At 45.2% G+C, this 22293-nt stretch overlaps 1 protein-coding gene across 1 annotated transcript in view; it reads right to left on the bottom strand.

Moving 5' to 3' along the window:
- Positions 1-22293, bottom strand: part of PLXND1 (plexin D1) — a 139662-nt gene that overhangs the window by 30210 nt on the left and 87159 nt on the right. Inside the window, exons 21-29 of the mRNA XM_054034801.1 lie at positions 21595-21702; positions 20565-20677; positions 19181-19288; positions 18063-18193; positions 16899-17097; positions 6841-6987; positions 4424-4580; positions 2850-2953; positions 1189-1252 (exon numbers count right to left, since the gene is read on the bottom strand). Coding sequence (XP_053890776.1) covers positions 1189-1252; positions 2850-2953; positions 4424-4580; positions 6841-6987; positions 16899-17097; positions 18063-18193; positions 19181-19288; positions 20565-20677; positions 21595-21702 — 1131 coding nt within the window. The remainder of the gene's footprint in view (positions 1-1188; positions 1253-2849; positions 2954-4423; positions 4581-6840; positions 6988-16898; positions 17098-18062; positions 18194-19180; positions 19289-20564; positions 20678-21594; positions 21703-22293) is intronic.

Raw genomic sequence — 22293 nt, forward strand, 5'->3', positions numbered from 1 at the left:
GCAGCAACACTGCTCCTAGCTCTTTGGATTCCTTTTTTTTTTTTCCAGACTGTTGGCCGCCACATAGAAAATGTCATGCACTGCAGTCAATAGAGCACTAAGTGTCTCTGCTCTGTCTTTCTGTCTCTTTGTCTAGCCATCAATTCTGGCTGAGGGTGCTGCACCGTTCATATATAAATGGCAGGATTCAGCCACACAAGTTCCTGTAGCATTAGCGTTCTGTGACCAGTTGAAGACATTTGGGGCTTGTTGTATCTCAGTAGTAAAGAATCCAATGGAAAGGGGGCATTTAAGAGCTGATTGCTCATTCTTTATATATTTGCCACAGTGCCATGAATGCCTCTTCACTGAATGTAGGACACAGTTTAATCATAAGCCCCATTGGGTAAAGAGCACCAGCTGGAAAAACAATTGGAGATCCTGATATACTGCGCCATGAGCTCGGCACTCCAGAGGGCGCCACAGCCGGCCCTACAGGTAGTGCTGAGGCAAAAGTCTTTGACGACTGAGCACATGCGCGCGTGCACACCCACAATGGAATCGACATGAGCAAGCACTCGAAGAAGAACAATTGGAGATCCTGTTGGAGCTCTGATAGCTTCCAAAGGACACAATGATCTATTCCATTGTCACAGGCTCACTTAAAAGTAGCCAGGCCACCCTGCCTAGCAAAGCTGAGATCACACTACGACTGTGAGGCCAAATCCTCAGTTTTTACTCCCACCGCATTTTACCTCAGGCTCTGGGTTCCAGTGAGGATCACAGCTCGATAGCCTGCCATGCTGTGCAGCACCACAGAAAAGAGACAGATGAAGCTGAAACTGAGGGCACCCAGCACTGGGGCTGCAGGCATCTCAGAAATATCTGCCCTGTGTACTGATGGGGGCTGCCCATGTGTTTACAGCATTCCCAGGCAAAGAGGAGGCGTGTCATAGGCTGAAGCTGATTATCATCACTGGTTAAATGCTTGATGCATTTCCGGGGATGGTGCTCCAGGAATGATGGGAACCACAATATTCTAGCTAGCAATGGGGCTAACCCCACACTCATCTGTTCAGCGAGAAGTCTGAAATGTGCAGTCTGCAGGCTCTTTGCACCTCCTCAGATCTAACCCTGATCCCACTTCCCATCTCTAAAAACAAAGGTCACCTGTGCAATCACTGTGAAAGAGAAAGAAAAGCAAATTACCTCGACTTAGCGTGGTGTCCTTCTTATCTGATAAACTCATTGCCAGAGAGGCACCTTCAGGAATCTGAGGAGGGGGAGAAGAACAAAGGTAAGGGATGTCAAGGAATACTTGGGATTACAGCTAACCGAGGTAGCTCTGTAGCTGGGGCAGCCTTGTACTGGTGATGCAGCTGTGTTTGAGCAGCAAACATAAACTGCCATGCTCAAGATGACAACCACACCTCACGGAATAAAATGCTCTGATGTTAGCCCCAGATTTAGATGCCTAACTCCCAATATTTCAATGACATCAATGGGAGTTAGGCACCTAAATACCTTTGAACATCTGGGCCCTAGTGACTAATGACACAGGTGCCTTGCCACTTTCAGGGGAAGGCCCCCACTTCATCTCTTTCTCCAGGCTAAGAAGATGGATGGGAGAATGGCCTTCGCTAGGAGTGTGAAGAAATACACTATCTGGATTTGACTGATGCCAAGCAAGAAATGAAATGCTCTGTGTGTGTGTTTAGTGCAAGCTCATCTCGTGGGGGAACTATTGTAATTTCTAAATAAAGAGAGAAAGGATGGTCCAATGGTTAGTGTGCTAACCTGGGACTTGGGTCCAATTCTCTGCTCTGCCACAGACTTCCTGTGACTGTGGGCAAATCACTTGGTCTCTCTGTGCCTCAGTTTCCTATCTGTAAAATGGGGATAACAGTAATTCCCTTCTTCGCTGAATAAACACCTTAAAGACAGTGATGTGCTCCAATACTATGGTACTGGAGGTCATATAAGTATCTAAGTTAGATAAATGGTTCCAGACACCATAGTGATGGACACCTCAGATTTATGTATTAAAGTAACAACACATCAGATTATTCAAAAGAAAAGAAAATTTTCACATTTAGATGCTTTCACTCCCAAGGAAGAATGCCACCAAATTTAGATGGTCAGCTCTTCAGGGCAGGGACGGTCTTTTTGTTCTGTTTTTGTGCAGCACCTAGCACAACAGGACCATGGTCCCTGAATGGGGCTTGGAGGTGCTACCACAGTAACAGCGATCATAATGTTTCACTTTTGATTTTCCATGCACTGTGCAGCAGTGCAGGGTGGTTGGTGCTTCCAGCATTCCAGGGGTATGTGGAAATCAAGAATCCAATAAAAACTCCAGTTTTCATTTAGTTTTAAAAGTAAAAAGAGCCAAGAAAACATCTCTGTTCAGATCCATTTTGGGTGAAATCACATGTAACCTACATTTTAGGCTTCAGCCCCTTGACAGCATCACTTTAAGTGGAACGCCCTGTTACAAAAACAAACAGCTCCCATTTGTGGGCCAGAGCCTGCTCTCAGGACAGTCCATGGCAACTCTATCATAGATTTCAGTGGGAGCAGGGAACGGGAGTGCTATGATGTTAATCAGCATGGATGGTGGCCATTGGGAATAGGAGCCTTTTATGTTGTCAGTAATAACTTGTTTTGCATGAAGAGCATTTAATTAATCTCAATGTGTTGCAATATTAATGAGTTTCTTGCCAGGGCAGATGTCTGTTCCCCGGAAGCTCTCATGGAGCTATGGCAACCTTCCTGCTTGTCTCTGCTAATCCTCCTTGGAAAGGGAATGTCCCTGAGGACAGACTGGCTGGAAGGAAGGGAAGTCCCTCTGTGAGCACTTGCAGTTTTACCTTGTAGTGGGCTAAAGTGTTGAGCTTCTTTCTGCCATCCTCCATCACCGAAGTGTCATCGAGGTCCCGCAGGACGTAGCTGTCAGTGCTTGTGGCAAACCATTCTAAATACAGACAAGGGAGTTAATGCAAAACCAGCCTGAGCAGGGCACGTGTACCTCGGCTTGGAGCAATGTGTGCTTAGACGCCACATTCAATGTAGAGAACAGGTGCTTGGAGGTGTTGGGGGCTCTGCTGTGCCATGTGACTGGAACACAGCTGCCTCTCACAGGCCTGCGGTAGGAAAGCTGTCGGGATTAACTCGAGAAGCGGGAAGTGCAATTTCCTGGTTTAGGGCAGGAAGGTGAACTGGGGTGAACTGGGGCTGAGCCCACACTGGACTGTATGGTGCGGAGGGAGGTGCAGAGGGTTCTGCCCATCTCACCAAGTGCTCGGAGACACTGCAAGTGTGCAGCCCTGTCAGTCCCCATCCGGCATAAAATTCTCCACTGCGCCCAGTAATCTGACCCACTCCCTACAGCGCACGAGAGGGAGGGCTGTGTGGTGTGGGCAGAGAGTGGGGATTGCTATGCCTGGGCTTCATTTTACCAGATTCCGGGCCCCAAATGCCAGTGTGCATCAGCCAACGGAGAAAAAGCAAAGTGTTCCCGCTCTTCTGCAGGATTACCTGGAGACATGTACCGGTGCACCAGCTAGTGGTGAGCTGAGTGAGGGGCACAATTGCTACTTGGTACACATCTTGCCTTTTGCATGGGCATTGCTTAGCGAGGCTTTGGCCAGGGTGAATGTCACCCCTTTGTGGCTACCTGTGACATTGAATTCCAATGGCCATGTAATCTCCTCCTCCATTTTTCCCTGAGTGCACTTGCCTAGTATGTCACCTATGGCCACACTCACCATTCCAAGTCAATCGGGATGGGGAGCAGGGCCAGGCAACACCTTGGCCAACTACTGACAAAGAGCTGAACAGGACACAGCTGTTTCCTAACTTTCCCTTTCATTGTTAGGGCGTGGATCACACCTGGCTCCCTGGAAAAAGAGATGGCCCATAGGTAGATAAAGGAAATGTCTGAGTTTATGCCCACACTAGTGCCGGTAAGGTGATCAACATTACCTATTAGTATGCAGATACAAGTGTCCGTAATTGAGAGTAAGACAGCCCATGCTGGGCTGAGCAATACACACAGGGGCCAGAAGAGAGGAGGGCAGGGTTTAAGAAGGTGCAAGTTAAAGTACCTCTCCAATGTCTTCAGCTTTTCTCCTGTCCACTTGCTGTGTACATAACACCAGCTTCCTCTGTCCTAATGTACAGCACTTCACACATCAGTCAAACCAACTGGAATCTGGCCCTATGACTCATTACCAGGGATCACTGTTCCCCCAGGGATCACTGTTCCCCCATTGGCTGGTTGGGTGGATAGAGAGGGGGCTCTACTTCCTCTGGGTATGCCCCCTCTCTATCCACCCAACCGGCCAATGCCGATGCCAAGAGCTGATGGCTGCTCAGTGTACACAGTGAGCTCCTTCACCCTTAAAATAAGGACTGGCATTTCTCAAGGGAAAAGAGTCTTTACCAAGGTCAACATCTTCTACTCTTGGCCACTGGGAGTACGGGACATTCTTGCAAAAAGCTTCAAGGATCTTCTCTTTAACTTGACTTAGAGTATCTGTGTCCATGACCCGAACACTCAGGGAGTCCATGCCGCAGCCTTGGAAAGACACATTGAGGTTCTGTGGGGAGAGGCAGAGTTAGGGTTGGGGTGATCTGTAATGGATGGGGATGATCCGTAACGGGCTGTTGATTCCCAAGGACACTGAGAGGTTGCAGGGCACGTACAGTTTTTATTGGTACATTCCATGCATCGTGCTGCTAGAAATCCCACTGAACAGAATCTCTGTCTGAGTCTCAGTGCTGGTGAAAGATGCTGATTTACAGCCCTGGAGACTGAGGGCCCCTATTTATTCACAGAGCTAGGGGTGCATGAGGAGCAACAGTGCAAGCTTCCCCCACTCTGCCCTGCTCAAGGGCCTTAGCCCTGCCCCACAGGGACCACCTCTAAGGGTGACAGGGTTGTTCAGTCTCCATGGCCCATTCATGTCCTACTGAGACTGGTGACAAGGGAGACAGTCAGTGCCCATTGTTGTGGCTTCCTGCAATGCTATGAATGGACTCCCTCAGTTGCATAAAGGTTTTGTTGTACCAGACGTTGGGCCAAGTTTAGTACTGGGGTAAGTGGGGGCAGTGACATGGGAGTCGATGAAGCTGTGCTACCTTATGGAAGGGGTAAATTGGCCCATTGTGCATGACATTGTGAAAACGTTCACATCAGCCAGACACAGGATAACAAAAGTGACGCCTATCTTCTGGGAGAACAGGACAGTGTAGAGCGTATCCTGTTCTCCTCTCTCTGGTGAAGCTACCAATGAAGTCAAAGGAAGAGCAACAGAGGCTCACATTCTGGGTGTCCAATCACATCGCTCCTCCCAACACAAGCTGGGCTGATCCAGTATTCCGATTCAAATCCCACTTTCCAGTCAATATTGCTCCAGCGTCTCTCTCACCCCCCTAACACCACCAGCTTGATTCCAAACGAGCTTCAGCACCACCTCCCATTTTGCACCCACACTGTAATGGGTGTTGTTTTTGTGTCTCTGTTAACAGCAGGCCACTTAAAATCACGCCTGAAAATTACAGCTGGAATTTTCACAGGAGCCCAATGGAGTTAGGTGCCCAACTTCTTTTGGCTCCTTTGCAAGTCCCAGCCTAATGTGTCAATGGAAGCATACACACCAAGAATGCCTGGCAAAGAGCGTGGAATACGTGCATACATAGGCAGAGTCAAAGGGAACAGTTTGCCCCTAGCATCTAATGACAGGTCTTTTTTTTCAAGGTGAAATTTCAAACCAGCTTCAGTTACCATCATTTGGGGGCTTGGCAGTGAGTCTGAACTAATCCAGGACTCACTCTGCTTCCAGCTGACTACCTTGCTCTGGCTTATTTCTGTTACTTGAAAGCAAAGGGTCAGCAATTCTCCCCCACTCAAACTCAAGACGTTACCATCTCTGCTGAGAAAGTTAATAGCTAGAGTCCTGCTGCTAATCCTCCTTAGTCTGCGCAGTGAATTACAGGTCAATTGGTAAAAGGAAGCTGCCGAGATGCAGCTAAGGATATAGGGTCAAAACCTGCTCTCAGTCACACTGGTGTACATCTGGAGTAGCCTCATTGATTTTAGTGGAGCTGCTCCAGGTTTTCCCCATTGACATCAAAAGCAGAATTTGGGCCAGGCTCTGGATAGGCCTGTCTACTGCATTCTCTGTCAGGCTGATGGTAACGAAGTCTCTTTGAATATACATTTTTGTCTGACTTATTCCTGAGAGGCATTTTACAGGATTACTTTTCAGCAGGATTCCTATAACATCCTGTACAAAAGCCTTCACACCAGACCTGCAACTTTATAGCTAGCAACTTCTCATTGGCACTGAAGTCACTGACTTGCCAGAAACTGTAAAGAGGAGACACTCTTTGTTCTTTAACCCTCTGACTGCCAGAGAACAATATCTATCTATTTAGCATCACCCCGATCTGGACCAATCAGATGGACTCTGCAAGAGCCAGGTTCGATATGTTCCTTGTCTAGGTTGTTGCAGGCCTGCTTTTGAAACAGTCATGGTCACCACTGCACATGAAAAGTGCCTATACCACTGCATGTCTAACATGCACGATTATCACAATTATATGTGCAAACTGGGTAACAGCGTTTGCAGAGGAGGGTGAATCATTTACACGCCCAATAATCTGATCGGACTGTGCGATCAAAGGAATGACCAATGCAAGCAAAGGTGCACCATTACACACATACTTTGCGAGTACAGTTGCACAGCTATCGCTTTTTAAACATCCGCCTCTACAGTTTTCTTGGGCAAACATTTTTAAATAGGCTTTTGCAGAATCCTGACATGGCATCACGTGAGGGGTTCAAGACTCACTTACCCTTGGCTTTGCCTCAATGTTCTCTCTCAGCAGCCATTCTTCATTGAGAGTATACCTGGCTTTTCCCGTGATGGCATCAATGGAACCCTTGTTGATCTGTTGTTTGATAGCACAGAGCAACAGGAAGAAGGGCTCCCCGACTGTCTCCTGGGGAAAGAAAAGGAAAGGAAGTGGATAACCAGGAATCAATTAAAGTAAATCCTTCAAACTACATGGTCCTTTAAGACAGGGTCTGCACAGATGCACCAGGTAACACAGTGATTTCATTCTGCAAGGTCCCAGACACCTCTGGAGTTGGAAGTGCCTGCTGTTTAAGGGACTGATCCATGCCAGGTGCTGAGAAATCCCTGGAAAGAGCTCAGTGCCTCAACTCCCACTGAATTCTTGGGAGCTGAAGTCATTCAGCATTTCACAGTAACAGTGCCTGGCAACAATACACAACACATCAGTTTAGGACAGGAAGTGAAGAAGGATGTCACACCCAACTGAAGTCACATGGAGGGAATTTTAGAGAGGCAGGATGTGATAGCCCAAATCAGGCTGACTAACTCCTACAAGAAGTGCTGCAGGATCATGAATTACCACAAATGGGACATGACTTTATCTCATAACTAGAATGCAGTGTTTATATGGTTTAAAATATATTGACAAAATAGATAGTGTATCATATAGCACATTGAGCACAAATATAAGTTCTGCATTCACACAGTCCCTACCACAATGGAGCCCTGATCATTATAGTACTATCCTAACAACAAATAGCAATACTTTCCTGCTAGTCTCAACCCAGTTCATCTAAACATATTTACAGCAACATTTCTGATCCAGTCACTCCAGTGACACAGATGCACTAGAGAACTATTATCTATTTCCTTAAAAAAAAATGTCAGTGCTGGAGTACATCCCATCCACCCTAATGTTCATGTGTTAGTTCTTCCAAATGAAGCAAGTGCAAATTATTGCACATTTATATTGTTCTGAGCATCACATATACACATGCACGCACAGACATACATATATGCACAATCCTGCCATCTGAAACTCTACCCAAGACAACTGATATCCGAGTATTCTGACATTTCTGAACCATGAGATGCTAGAGCCTGTTCAATCTGCTTCTTAATTAAGACTTGGTGAGTCTTCTATTCCAAATTCCTTATAATTGCTAAAGCAATTAGTTCAATGTCAGTTCTGATTCTGCTGCGTTCAGTGCAGCTGATGATACGACACTACAATATGGGTGTAGGTGGGCACACACCATCTGTGCCACAGTGCATATATTTAATTTTCCAAGGGTGACATTTCTAATGAAGCTGGAAAGTTTACTTGGGGCTGCTGTGGAAGTTTAACAACTTTCTGTCACATTCCTTCTGAATGGGGTCACATGCTAGTCATCCCAAAGGCACATGCAGGAATGCATGGCTGTGCACTGGGAAAGGTGTTTAGGAGGAACTGGTTGTGCTTTTAAGGATTGGGAAAAGTTGCAGGGCTTGATTAGAGACGTGAAAATCAGAAGGCATGGAGATGACTTTGGTGAAAGGTGAATTCATAGCCGTCATTCAAGAGGATGACATTGACGCTGAGAGAGTGTTTTGACAGGAACATGCAAATGTCACCTGCTTGCATCATTATGTGATTTGGAGTTGGGGCGCCTATAAATTAACCTCATTGCATTCCGTGCTCCCAAAGCTGGCCTTGCTATGATGAATCAGGACTTTCTCTGTTTTACACAGCATGTGATCATGTATTTATAGGGCACGGTCACAGGTGCTCAGTTCAGATGTGGGATTTGAACTCCATCCCCTGAAAGGTTGGAAGGTGCTTGAATCCTGGATTTAGATTCAGCCTATTACAGAAAGAAGGGCCAGTCATGAAAGCTGTATCTGGATCCTGATTCAGATTCAAACCCTCCTCCCCCGCCAAAGTTTAGGACAGGTGGTTCGATTTGGTTCAAGGCTCATCTCTATCCACATATCATGACTGCATTTCTTGCTTCCACGTCTCAGACTCTTCAAAAACCTCAGCTAGAGTTAAATTACACCTTAGTCATAAAGCTGCCTCCAAAGTCAGCAAAAGCTTATTGTGTGAGAGTGCTGCTGGTAGATTAGCTATTTACTACTTGGTTCCAACCTACTATAGTGTGTTGAGTGAAGCTGATCATGTGGCAAATTTTTGTGTATATGAACATACCATGGAGGGAGAATGGCCCAAGAAATAATTGAAATGGGTATACCAGACTCTGCTGTAGCATAAAGGATCATGGCCTAACACCCAAGAGTAATAACACAGAAAATAAACTACAATGCTCAGCCTGCTAGATTCTATTTCTGTGTTCGGCTCTTAAGCTTTCAAATCCAGAAACCATGGGCTGTTGTGGAAATCTACAAAAACATGAATCAGACAGAAAATTTCAAAGATGGGAAAAGGAGGCTGGCAGGCAGGCACTGAAGATAAAATGGCTAACTTGGAAATCTGGACTATTGCTGGGAAACCAGTTTGGAAATGAGTCAAAAACTGCCTTTGGACTCAGCTAGTTTTGGGGGAAGAAATTGAACTAGCAAAGATTAGTGCTGATTCAGGAGAAAAAATAGATTTTTTTATTTCAAAAAGCACATTCCCGCCTTCCCCCCCATTATGAATGTATTTTAATTAGACTTTTAAAAAAAATTTCTGACTGCAGTGTTATGGGCTCTTAAAATTACCTTGGGCACCAAAATAACTTTACAGTAATAGAAAGCACAGTAAAGGCTGGCATCATCTGAACTGTTCCATGCATGATGCATGGGGCTTAGTTTTTATATGCCTGGATTTCAAAAGTGACTTGGAAAAAAAATGAAGATTCAGAGCACAAACGGGATTCACATGTTACTCCTGCATTAATGAGCTGATGTGTCATTAGAGCTGTCCTCTTGGTAACATATTACAGACATTTCCAAAATGCTTGAGCAGAACAATGGAAAACTCCTGTTTATTCCAAGTGCCCAGTACTAGGAAGTTCCCACCAAAGTTTCAGGCTAAACGAGTGCTTGCCATATGAGGACAAAGAATACTGGATGTTAGAGATGGACCCAAACCAAAACCCCAAATCCAAAGACACCCCATGCTGTTTTGGATTTCCACTTTTGGACTGACTCGCTATCTGTGTCATAGAGAGAACCAAAACCCAGATCCATCCATCCCCACAGGTTTTGGGGAAATTGGGATCGGGATCCAGATCTGAACATTGTATTCCAGGTCCATCTCTAGCTAATTATCGTGCCATTAACTTTCATTTTCACATCCTCTCCACACTTCCTGGGTCTATCAGGGACTAGACAGCAAAGTGCTGAAATAACACCCGGGAAAGGATCTTCTTTCAGTATTTCCTGTATAATCATAAGTGTGCAGTACTAACATGGATAATTTCACCTGGCTCTCCAGCTCAGTTCTGCAGTCAATTCAGATCATTTGGATAAGCTTTGCATACACATCCAAACTTCTAGATACTTCTCTGACCCTCATCCAAACTCCAAACCTCCTGAGATTTTGCCGTCATAAGTCCCGAATCTACCAAGGCAAATTCCCCCTTCTCATAATAATAACTCCACTCACTGCATTAAATTTAGGCTACTGGTGTCTATGCTCATTCTGAATTTTGTAAGGATCTCTTCTCCATTTGCAGACAGCTCCTCAAATCTTTCTTTGCTGCAACTCAAATGGATGGGCTGTTCGGCAGAACATTAATATAAAACAAATGTTTAAACCGTGTAATGTTAACTTACGAGGGAAAATACAAGCAGTTGGAATTTTTCCGCTGTACAGTGTAAGGGGCCTTTTATAGCAGCTGTTTCAAATAGACATTGTGATTAATGGGGATAATTCAGGAACTAAAAACAGACCCATCGTCACATAAGTCTCATGGCCCAGTGCTACAAGGGGGCTGGTAAATTTCTTTACCAAAAACCGGCTGTGTAAAGGGAAGCACATTTGTTTCACAGACATTAGGTGCACAATGGAGGTGGCTGTCTATCACTGGTAATTTAAATCTCAGACTTTGGGCCAAATCAGCATAGGTGTAAAATTTCACCTGACTTCAGAAGATCTGCATTCAGTTATGCCAGGATTTGATCCTGAGACTCTCCTTTATTCCTGCCCTACACAGTCTACTTGTCTGGCTTTGGGTTCCTCTCTTTCCTATGCCACAATCAGGCCAAGGCTAGTGTGGGAGCCAGGGCCAGCTTCAGACACCAGTGCAACAAGCCGTTGCTTGGGGCGGCCCATGGAAGGGGGCGGCACGTTTGGGTCTTCGGCGGCAAGTCCCTCAGTCCCTCTCGGAGGGAAGGACTGGCTGCCGAAGAATGAAGCGGCGTGGTAGAGCAGCCGACGAAGTGCTGCAGATCGCAGCTTTTTTTTTCTCTTTGCTGCTTGGGGAGGCAAAAAAGCTGGAGCCGGCCCTGGTGGGAGCATTCTCCTCTGGAACTCCTGCCACTTAGAATGGACTCTCTAGATCTCTTCTCTCTTTTCACTTCTCTGTAGGAAACACACTGTTTTCCTTTGACTGTCTCCTAACTTCTGTCTCCCACTGCAAAGCATTCTGGGAGGGAAATGATTAGAAAGATACTGTAGAACAAAGCAGTGTTGCACTGTAACCACAAATGTTTATTTTTCAGAAAGAGGGAAACACTCTGTTGTGAAAAGTAGAACAATAGCTTTTATTTTCATAGCTTCAGGCACACCACATAGATCAAGTGGTGGAACAAAGCCACAAGTGAATTACGTTAGCCTGTCCCGAAGGAGTGAAAACCAAAAGGGTCAGTCTACTTCTCATCACAGAGCCTTTTGTGTTATGAAGCACAGTCAACACTTTTCATCTTTTCATGCTGGAAGTCAGCTCTCTCAAGTAGGCCCAAACTTGTTACTGAACTCACCGGTACCAAGAAATTAAACCCTTTAAAGAAATAATAGCTTCTGATAGGGAACGGAACGTCCGAACCACCAACATACACACATCACAAACCAGCCTCAAGACTCCATGATGCAGACAGAAAAAAGCCTCTAGCACAGCACCACCTTCTCTTTCTTAAATGCCAATGTCCCTGTGATTGAGAGAAGGACACAAAACAGGTTTATTTTTTCTACGTGTCCTAGGGCATGGATGCCTGTTTAAGTGGCCTGTTATATCTGAGGCTTCAAAAGAAAAGTTAAATAAGCAGCATTTGAAAATACTGTATTTGTGGGTACTTTAAGGGCCAAGCTCCCCAAAAGTAACTAGTGATTCTGGACACCCAACTTGTGACACCTTAAAGCGGCCTGATTTTCAGTAAGTGCAGAGTGCCCTCCCTTTAAGGTATCTCAAGTTGTGCATCCAAAAATGGAGGCACCTAAAATCACTCGGCACTTTGAAAATCTTCTTGGCCAAGGTATTGATTGTTGTTATAGCTGAGACTAGACCAAACCTCTAGTAGATCTGGAACCTAAAACATGGCCTGCAGTATTCAGTCTAGTGAGGTGGTGACCCTGTCAGATTTCATAGGTTCAAGCCAAATCAGTACTTGGCTAAGACACCTAGATATTGCAGAAAGTTGTGCTGTTGGGTCACTCTTCAGAGTTGCTGCCACAGTGTGGGGTAAGGGCACTGTGTGGCTGGAGGGCCACATTTTTAATGAGATGTCACACTTAGGTGTTAATCACCCAGACAGACACAATTTACAGCAACTGTGATAACTACTTAGACGGTTCGCCTGTTTTTCAGATGTGCTGAGCATCCACAAATTCAGCTGAAGCCAATTGAAGCTACCCTTCACATTTATATTGCTAAGTAGTACATGTAAAGGGACTGGACAGCATCGGTGGCTTGCTAGCTTTTCTTCCTCTTCATCTGCCCAATAGCCAAGAGCTATACTGCAGCTAAAGGATGGCTATTGGGCAGATGAGGTGGTACCATCCCATTTCAGCCAAAGCAGCTCGCTCTTCAGTTTCTTGCTATCTGCAGGTTTGCCCCAAACTCCACCAGGTCAGGTCTTTTCCCCAGAGCTCCACACAATTATAGCATTATCACAGTCCTCATTCAGTATAAGTTTCTACTGATAACATCTGTCTTTTATCTTCCTCTGTATTGGGATAAAGCCAGGGTGCAGATGGAAGGAACAAATCATTTACAAGCCAGCTTCGTGTTTTATATTAACATCTATGAATCACAATCTGTGGCTCTCTCTCCTATTACAAAGAGCTGGATCCGTGGACCAAGCCCTATCTTCGAGATAAGCCTCCAGTCCAATTTGATGAGCAGAAGATGTAATCAGTAGTCTCAATTCGTACGGGTGCCAATTGGTAGCTCTCTCACCATTTGTACCAGACACATAGCCACTTAAGAACCATAAGCACTTTTAATTTCCTTTGTAAGCCATCCAAGACCCAAGTCCCATATGATAAAACTCAGCTTTTTTCTGAGAAAGCTGTCTTGCACAATGTCCATTTCCAGCAGAAATTAGGCAGTTGCTCTGGGTTGTATCAGACACCGGCACATTTTCTTAGTCTCACATGTGGTCTTCACTCTCCAAAAGGAGAGATCAGTAATTTTTTGCATATGGTTTAACTATATGCACAAAACCAAAAACCTAAATGTTTGCACTTTACAATTCCTGGACTTCCATCACCAATCACAGGTATAGTTTGAATTTCCTTAAATTAGTGATATATTTGACATCCTGGGTATGTCTTTCAAACTCGTTTGGCATGCCCCCCTCAGAACTCCAACCCCCCCTGCTTCTTGTCCCCTGACTGACCCCCTGCTGAGAACCCCCCACCCTAACTGCCCCCCCCAGGACCCTACCTGTCCCCTGACTGCCCCGACCCTTATCCACTCGCATGGGTGGCAGGGTTGTAGAAATTTTGGTGGTGCCCAGAACCCACCCACCCCCACCTGCCTAAGGCTCTGGGAGGGGGGTTGGGTGGGGGGAGAAGGTCTGGGGTGCAGGTCCTGGGCTGGGGATTAGGGTGCAGGAGGGGTGCAGGGTGCAGGTTCTGGGATAGAGTTTGGGTGCTGGGTGCAGGCTCCGGACTGGGGCAGGGAGTGGGTGTGCAGGAGGGGGTGAGGGGTGCAGGCTCTGGGATGGAGTTTGGGGGTGGGAGGCGGTGCAAAGGGAGGGGGTGCAGGCTTTGGGAGGGAGTTAGAGGGCAGGAGGGGGTGTGTGGGAAGGGGGAGGGGGTTTGGGAGGGAGTTTGGGGATAGGAGGGGATGCAGGGGTGAGGGCTGTGGGTCTGAGGATGAGGGGTTCATGATGCAGGAGGGAGCTCAGGGATGGAGCAGATGATTAGGGTGTGGGGGAATGAGGGCTGGGGCTGAGGGGTTTGGGGTGTTGGAGAGGCTCAGGGCTAGGGTGGAAGGGCAGGGCAAGGGCAGCCTGTCTTCCCGTTAGTGGATGGGGGCACTAGGACCTGGGGGCAGCAGACAGCAGTTGCTGCTGGCTCTGGCAGTACAAGCAGACAAGGGAGAGGCGGGGAGGGGGGCACGGGGAGGGGGATGCGCGGGGGTGGGTGGCAGGTGGAGGCCGGGGACCCATCCAACACTCCTCCGTTCCCTGACTGCCTCCCCTGGACTCCCCTTACCATTCTGGCTCCATGTGTTTGCAAAATATGCTGCACAGTGGGTCAGTTTGTGTGTTACACAGGGCTGCAGACAGAGGGAGGGGGGAGCAGGGGAGGGCTCTGGCTGCTGGAGGCCAATGGGAGTGGGTCAATCAGCCCAGCCGCCCAATCAGTAGCCGCACTCTGCATGGAAGGGAGGGAGGGAGGTGAAGGAAAAAAAACCCCGGACATTTTAACTTTGTTACCAATTCCTCGCGGACGGCTATTTAGAGACGCAAAAGCCGGACATGTCCGGGGAAATACGGATGGATGGTAACCCTAAAAGAGCTGTTCTAAATTATTTCCTAGTGGCCAGTAGGTACTGTATATATTTAATTGTTTGATAAACAGAGATAGGCCTGGACCTATATCTCAACAACCCCTGAAATCTGGTCCAGATACAGCTTTGGATTTTGTACATTGAGCCTCTCTAATTTAAAATAATACACAATTGATGATGATACTCGAAATATAGGTAACTACACTATGGGTCTGAATCACCAGTATGACACCAGTGTAACTTCATTGACTTCAGTAGAATAACTTCTGATTTACATCCAAGTTCGTGAGATCATCATCAACAATATATTTTACATATACTGAATCTATCTAGGACAAGTTTTCAAAAGCAAACTACAAAATTGCAGGCACAATTTTTCATCGCTAAAGTTTGTGTGGTCAAAATCCCTGACTTGTTCATGCAGGCAGCATTTGTACACCGCTACACCTATATAACGCGACCCGATATAACATGAATTCGGATATAACGTGGTAAAGCAGTGCTCTGGGGGGGGGAAGGGAGGCCTGCACACTCCGGTGGATCAAAGCAAGTTCGATATAACGCGGTTTCACCTATAACACGGTAAGATTTTTTGGCTCCCGAGGACAGCGTAATATCGAGGTAGAGGTGTATATGGAAATCCAGTATTTAGCCATCGAGCCAATTTGCATGGACAGATGCAGTGTGTATGCAGAAGGCTATGTTTCTTCTGTGGATGCAAAAATTGGACTGTTGAAAAATTAGTCCAGCAAATTTGCAGTTTGGGTTGAAGCCTCTTGGAAATGAACAAGGAATGACAATGGTCTCAATTATCAATATTATGAAATCTGACTAACTCTCAACTGAAATCTCAGAGCCAAACACCCCGGAATTTTGGTGAGGTTCAGATCTGGAGCTGGATCTAACCTTCTCATCTTTGGTGCCTCTCTAGTTGGGAGTCACTAATGTTCCCATGGTCTTGGCTAAAGAGCACTTCTTGGGCTACCAAAACAGATTTTCAGGGGAATAATCTCATCTTGATGCACTGCCATCCCTATTAATTCCAGTACTTTTTCTGATTGCAATTATGTGGACTATCAATCCTCAGGCTTCAGGTAGGGTGCCAATTTAGGTTGGATGTATTCCTGGAGGTTTCATCACATGACATAATCTTTAATTAAAGATTAATCTTTAATTCCTGGAGACTCCAGGACATAAAATGATCATCAGCTGGGACTGAAAGAAATTATGGTATGCATGGGAATATTATAGTACTGATCCCATGGTGAACACAATCATTATAATTATTATACAATTGGAGGAAATCTAGGGGGTGCTTTTCAAAAACCCGTAACTCTACTCCCACTGAAGTCAAGGTCCCATTTACTTCCATGTGATCAGAGTTAGGTTATTGCTCAGTTCTTCTGAAAAATCCTGCCGCTGAAGCATCAGAAATTGGCAAGTGTTGAAGATAGAATACGGAGCACAGGGACCACTGGTGTGTTCTGATATTGAAGTTATGTTCTTTTTATATTACAATGGGTAGATCCTTAACAACAGGAAGAGGAGAACGCTTTCAGGGATGGAAATCCAAGTCTCCAGCCTCTCCTGCCTCTCAGGACAGGCTCTGTTTGACAGATTCAGAATGGTAAATACACTTTGGGCTTAAGAATATCAACAAGCAATTCAACAATGTTTCTCCTCATGTGTTACAGGCTTCTCCTCAGTACTCTGTGCCCTTGTATTCAAAACGGAGAGGCACTGAACCATCAAAGAATTGACTGGAACTTCTGTCAAAAACTCAAACCATTTTGGCAAACTAGCTTTTTTTTTAAAAAATTATTCCCTCATGACTGCTCCACACCTTCCCAACGTATGGTGAAAAAACTGTTCCACTGGTGATTCTGGCCCTGAAAAACTAAGCCATACCAGAAAGCTCAAGGTAACATTTGATCTCATGAGATTCCCAGCCCAGAGACAGAGATAAAAGTGGAAAAAAAGTGGAACTTTTGGCTGCCTGTTCAAACTGAACCTTGGAGTCTATTGAGGTTCACCCATTGCAAGTGACTAGTCATTCAGATGACTTGGTTTAACCAATCTCGTAGACAGCGATCACCAGCTGACCTGTGTCTCCCATATTACACTCAGATGGGCTATTCATAGCTAGAACAGCATCCATACTTATTTCTCTTACTCTGAGAAAGCTGTACATGCAGATGGACATCCAGTTGGTGAGCATCTTTTCCACCACAGACTCGGTCCTCCTCAGCATAAGCTTAGGGTTTTTGGAAGCTGAAGCATCTATGAGATCCACCAACAGGTCCTTCATGATGCTGGTGTAGTACTCCAGTTTTCCATGTAATGCAATAGTGAGCAAGGAGGCCAAGTTACACCTGAGAAAAGAGTTACAAATGATCCTAGGTTTGATTAGACAAGACAATACAGTCAATTGGCATCAAAAGAATTCAAGGCCATTGCAATATACCAGATCTTTTTCATGACACCTCTCAAGTGCGTTGAAGTTTCAAACTCTTCCAATGCTACTGGTTCTCATGTTGGCTCATGCCACTCTTTAGTGGTATGAGATGCAAATCATACAAGACTAAACTAACCACTGTACTTTTTGGCGCTCCCCTGTATAACAGTGCAGTTTTACAGTAGAACTTCAGAGTTACGAACTCCTCGGGAATGAAGGTTGTTTGTAACTCTGAAATGTTCGTAACTCTGACCAAAATGTAATGGTTGTTCTTTCAAAAGTTTACAACTGAACAATGACTTAATACAGCTTTGAAACTTTACTAGAGAGAAGAAAAATAGTGCTTTCCCTTTATGTTTTTAGTTGTTTATGTTTAATACAGTACTGTACTGTATTTGCTTTATTTTTTTTTTAGACTCTGCTGTTGCCTGATTGTGTACTTTTGGTTCCAAATGAGGTATGTGGCTGACTGGTCAGTTTGTAACTCTGGTGTAACTACAGAGACCAGATGGTTTTGGGTTTGGCAACAGGCTACAGAACCTTTCATCTCCCAGGTTGTATAGCCTAGGTCAGCAGCGGCAAAAACCTGCGCGCAGTGTCCTATGTGAAATGTGTTCATAGATCTCTGTTAAGTTCCTGGTAGGACAGGTGTCCATATCCCAAAACTGCCACTAACTGGCACCCTCTGGTAGTCGCAGCAGATAAGCCAGGGACACCGTGGAGCCTGAACTTCCCTATGAGCCTGAAAGTGCTTCTTCTGGGTCAGGGTTAGGCAGGCGCTGCTGTAGCACACCTGTTCTGTGGGCACACAGAGGACTTCAGTCTCCAGGGCTGGCTGTCAATGACTCTTTCAATGCTGCCCTTGCCCCAGGAAGTTCTTACCTGTCTCTAACAGCAAAGTCCTTCTGCTGCTCGAGAGCATGGACGAATACGATGAGGAAGTGCTTGTTGTTGAGCAGGGTGGAGAATAATGCAATTCCTTCTTCCATGTTGGGCCTGCAATTTTCAGGAATCTAAAGAAAGAGTGGGGACTTGGGTGAGAAAGCCACAGTTCATTGCTTTATCAACCTTTATCTTATCTGACACACTCTGATGTGCCTGGCAAGTGTAAAAACACTAGGCTGGAGTTCCCTCTCCTTGAGCCCCGTCTGATGTATGTTTCTTATCTAGATAAGAATTGACTGTGGGGGAATGTGCAGCAACTGCACTTACATCTGGGCCTGCGGGAGTCGCTCTCAAACTCATTTACAAAGAGACTGTAGACTGACATTGGGAAAATATGGCAAACCTCCAATTAGGAAAGCCTAGGGATGGATCTCGTCAGCTGTGATTCTGCAGCCATGGAGCAGAAGTTCAGCAGCTCTTGTCTCCTATCATCAGCAAAAATTGATCAGCTGACACACGCCTTGTTTTTCTGGCTGTTTGGCATACGCAAACCTCTTTTTAAGCATCACAAAAAAGGACGATAGCTCAAGCTGAGTGAAATTTTTCAACTGAAACTTTTTGGGAGGCAAAAAATGCAAATTTGGTGACACCAAAACATTTGATGAATTCGGGTTGATTTCGCAAAATTGTTTAGGTCGGAAAAACAATGAAAATTAAATTCTGAAAAATTTGAAACGTTCTGGTTTGACATTTACAAAACAAAATATTTAGATTTTGTATTCAAAATGAATGTTTGCTTAAAAATTTCCTTTAACTTTATTTTTTTAAAATTATAAAAAGTAAAAGTAAGCTCAAAATCAAAACAAAACGTTTCATTTTGAGTCGAGCAAAACTTTTTGTTTGACCCAAAATGAATTTTTTTCTTGACTTTTCTATTAGCTGAAAATTTCAAAAAAAAAAAATTGTTTTCAGTTTGACCTGAAATTCCGATCCCCTCCCCCTTTTCTGGAATCACCAGCACACCAAAAAATCTGTTATTCACTAGCTTTGATATAAAAAAATAAGACTATTGTTAGTGACAGTTAATAGCAGTTGTTTATCTCTGGGCTACTCACTTTCCATTCTCCTGACAGCAAGGGATGAGTTTCTTGGACCTGACACCCAACCTGTGAGTTGAGCTGCTGGGAAGGCAGAACGTAACGCTCCTCATAGAGTGAGGAACACTGCAATAAAACAGAGCCATGCGGAGAAATGGGTAAGCAAGATCAGATTCTTCACCACACTCAGAGAGGGCAACATTGTTTGAGACATGAACAGGAATGTCATCAGGACGTGAGGCCACCCATCAGGAATGAACACTTTGGTATGTTTTAATAGAGCCTTTAAACAGTTGGCAAGAGCCTTGTGAATGAACAGACACCAGTCAGGGGTAGGCAGATGTCTTAGCAGAACAAGATTGTTACAATAAGGAGATTATGAACAGACTAATATGACATCTACAGAATCTTGGTAGAGAAAGAATTACGGGGGAATAAGTCCAGGTAGAGCACTATGGGGTGTTTAAACATATGTAACTTTTGAAGCAGAATTGAAATATACTGAAATATCTTGCATTCATATAGCAGCCTACCTCCGAAAGAGTGTAGTGCCCAGATACACACAGGGGTGGACATCTTAGAAACATGAATAGTAATTAGCTACAAAACCCTTTGCAAACAAAAATCATCATTTCACTCTCCGCCACTGAAATGTAATTACTTCTGGGGTGAAATATGGTCGCTACCTAACAGGGCACAGCAACACTCCACAGCAGCTGATGACTGGAAGTAAGGATTGCATCGTGTCTGCTGTGAAACTGGAGGGCGGGATTTAGATACGCAGACTGGCACTGAGCCAGGACACTGGGGATATTGTTTTTGCACCTGTGAAAAAGTGCCAAGGGAATTTTAAGGCCAGTGAGCACTATCTGCTTGTGCCCAGAGGGGCATCTCAGTGAAACAAGTTGTCCACATCCTCTGGAGGACCCTCCCCAGGCGGAATGATAGTGGGAGACCACCTCAGTCTCTTCCCCTGCGAGTGAGACCACGCCTGGGCTCAGTTAGTCCCACCTGGCACAGTGGGGTGCAACTGGAACCAGTAGGGGTGTCTCAAACCGCACAGCTAAGGAGGACTCTGGTTTTGCTTCTCATCTTAGAGACAGCACCTGCAGCAGCACGGCGGCGCCCAGTTACGCCATGCTGGTGCACTGGTTCAGTGTTGACTCAGAGGGGAGTGTCTCACCAAAGCGAAGCTCCCATCCAAGTACTGACGAGGCCTGACCCTGTTTCATAGCCCGAGGTGCTGTGGCTACGGTTATTATGATAATTAAGGCTGAAATAAATGATAGCAGCTGAATAACTGTGTTGTACTGTAAGCCTTTACTGGGAGAAGGCAGAGCCATGATTTAGTTGAGAAGGAATTTGAGTGATTAGGTGTGTATGAAATGTGGGATTGTCTTACTTTGGGGAAGAATGTCCGTGTCACAAAGTGCTTGTACTCCAGGAACGGGATCCCCTGGCTGCGGTTTAATTCCTTGGTCAGGTCTGTCATGTCAGTCTGAAGCTCAGCAAAACCTGATCCAAAGAGACCCACAAACTGAAAGGGCTGAAATAATCTAACAGCCAGGGCATCTGAGTGACACGCCTGGCATTGGCATACAATATACTCATCAACTCTGCCTCCTCATACCCCTTTCCCTGGGAGGCAATAAACTGTATATGGGGCTTGGCTGTCAGCATTGTGCACCAAACCCTGCAGTTCTTACTCAGGCGAGACTCCCACTACCTCCAAAACACAGGCTCTGCAGGGTTTGGTCTATAGCACAAGGGTTCCAACATATTCTATGGAGAGTCAGACTGAGAAGACAATAAGTGAAGGCGCCTGAAGCTCTTGTCCACTGTTTCTCCAAGCAGTAGCATGTGGCATTTCTATAGCTCCCTGCACTGTAGGCTCATAAAGCATTTTATAAACATGAATGTGATCTCATACATATCATTATCCCCACTTTACAGTTAGAGAAAAGGATGGCACAGAGATTAAGTGCCTTGACAAAGGTCACACAGCAAGACAGTGGCAGAGCTGATAACTCTAGCTCTACATCTCCTGACTCCCAGGTCTGTGCTTCAACTATAGGCCATGCTTCCTCCCACTGAGAAGTACACTTTGCTCACAAGTCCCACACAGCTCAGGCGATTGAAAGGAAGCTACGGAAATTCAGGTTGTAGCTCCCAGCTTTTAACACTATTATAAAGCACTAAGAGAGGCTGTTTCAATCAGATCACTCAATGGGCTGGGCATCCCTATCTTTGTGCGTGTGAGTATAAGGTGAAGGGAGCCCCTTTCCTTGTACACATCCCTGGTTGGTTCTTACAAATCCAATTTCAGTTTTGTGGCAAAAGACAAATAAATCTGGAAATTCCAGGAGCGGAGCTTCTTTGCCTCCTGACTCCCGCCCCTATCTCCTCCTCCTTCCCCAGTGGCAGTTACCGACCTTTGCGGATTTCCTCTCGGATCTGGGACTCCATCTCCTCCATTTGGAGCAAGGTTTTCTGCCAGTAGCGCTCTGCCCTGCGGCTCTTAGTGCAGAACACAAACAAGCCTGGGGAAGAAAAGCTTAGAAGGTTAGGCCCAGAAGTGAAGAAGAATACTGTAGGAAATTGAAACTGGGAGTAGAGAGGAGTTTAGGGCAGCAGAACACACACTGTGAAAGTACACCTACACAGAGAAAAAACAATATTCATTTTTGGTTTAACAACTATGAAATAAATACACATCTGATCAGGCAGCTGCTGATTATCTATAAATAAGTCAAACCAGCTGGAATTAAATGATCACTCAACGACTATCATATTAAATTTAGGCCTGCACATTACATACATTACCAGACTTACTGTATGTTAATAAATTCCATCTGATTAATGAAAATATGTGTGAAGAGGTTTAACACCTGCTTTGTAACGTGTGTGTCCTTCAGCACTATTATGCCTCCAGAAATATGTTTCCAATGATCAGTAGATTATTTAATAAATAAAGTATATAATAACTTCTATTAAAAATAAATGAAATCCTTATTGGAAACACTTCATTTTCAGTGACCCAATGTTTTTCTTGCTGCAGTCATTCTTGGCATGTGATGTAAAGATGAATTAGCCAGATGACACAGATCTGTTTTAAACAACTTCCAACAAGA

The sequence above is a fragment of the Malaclemys terrapin genome, chromosome 7 (assembly GCF_027887155.1).
Source record: "Malaclemys terrapin pileata isolate rMalTer1 chromosome 7, rMalTer1.hap1, whole genome shotgun sequence".
Lineage (NCBI taxonomy): Eukaryota > Metazoa > Chordata > Testudines > Emydidae > Malaclemys > Malaclemys terrapin.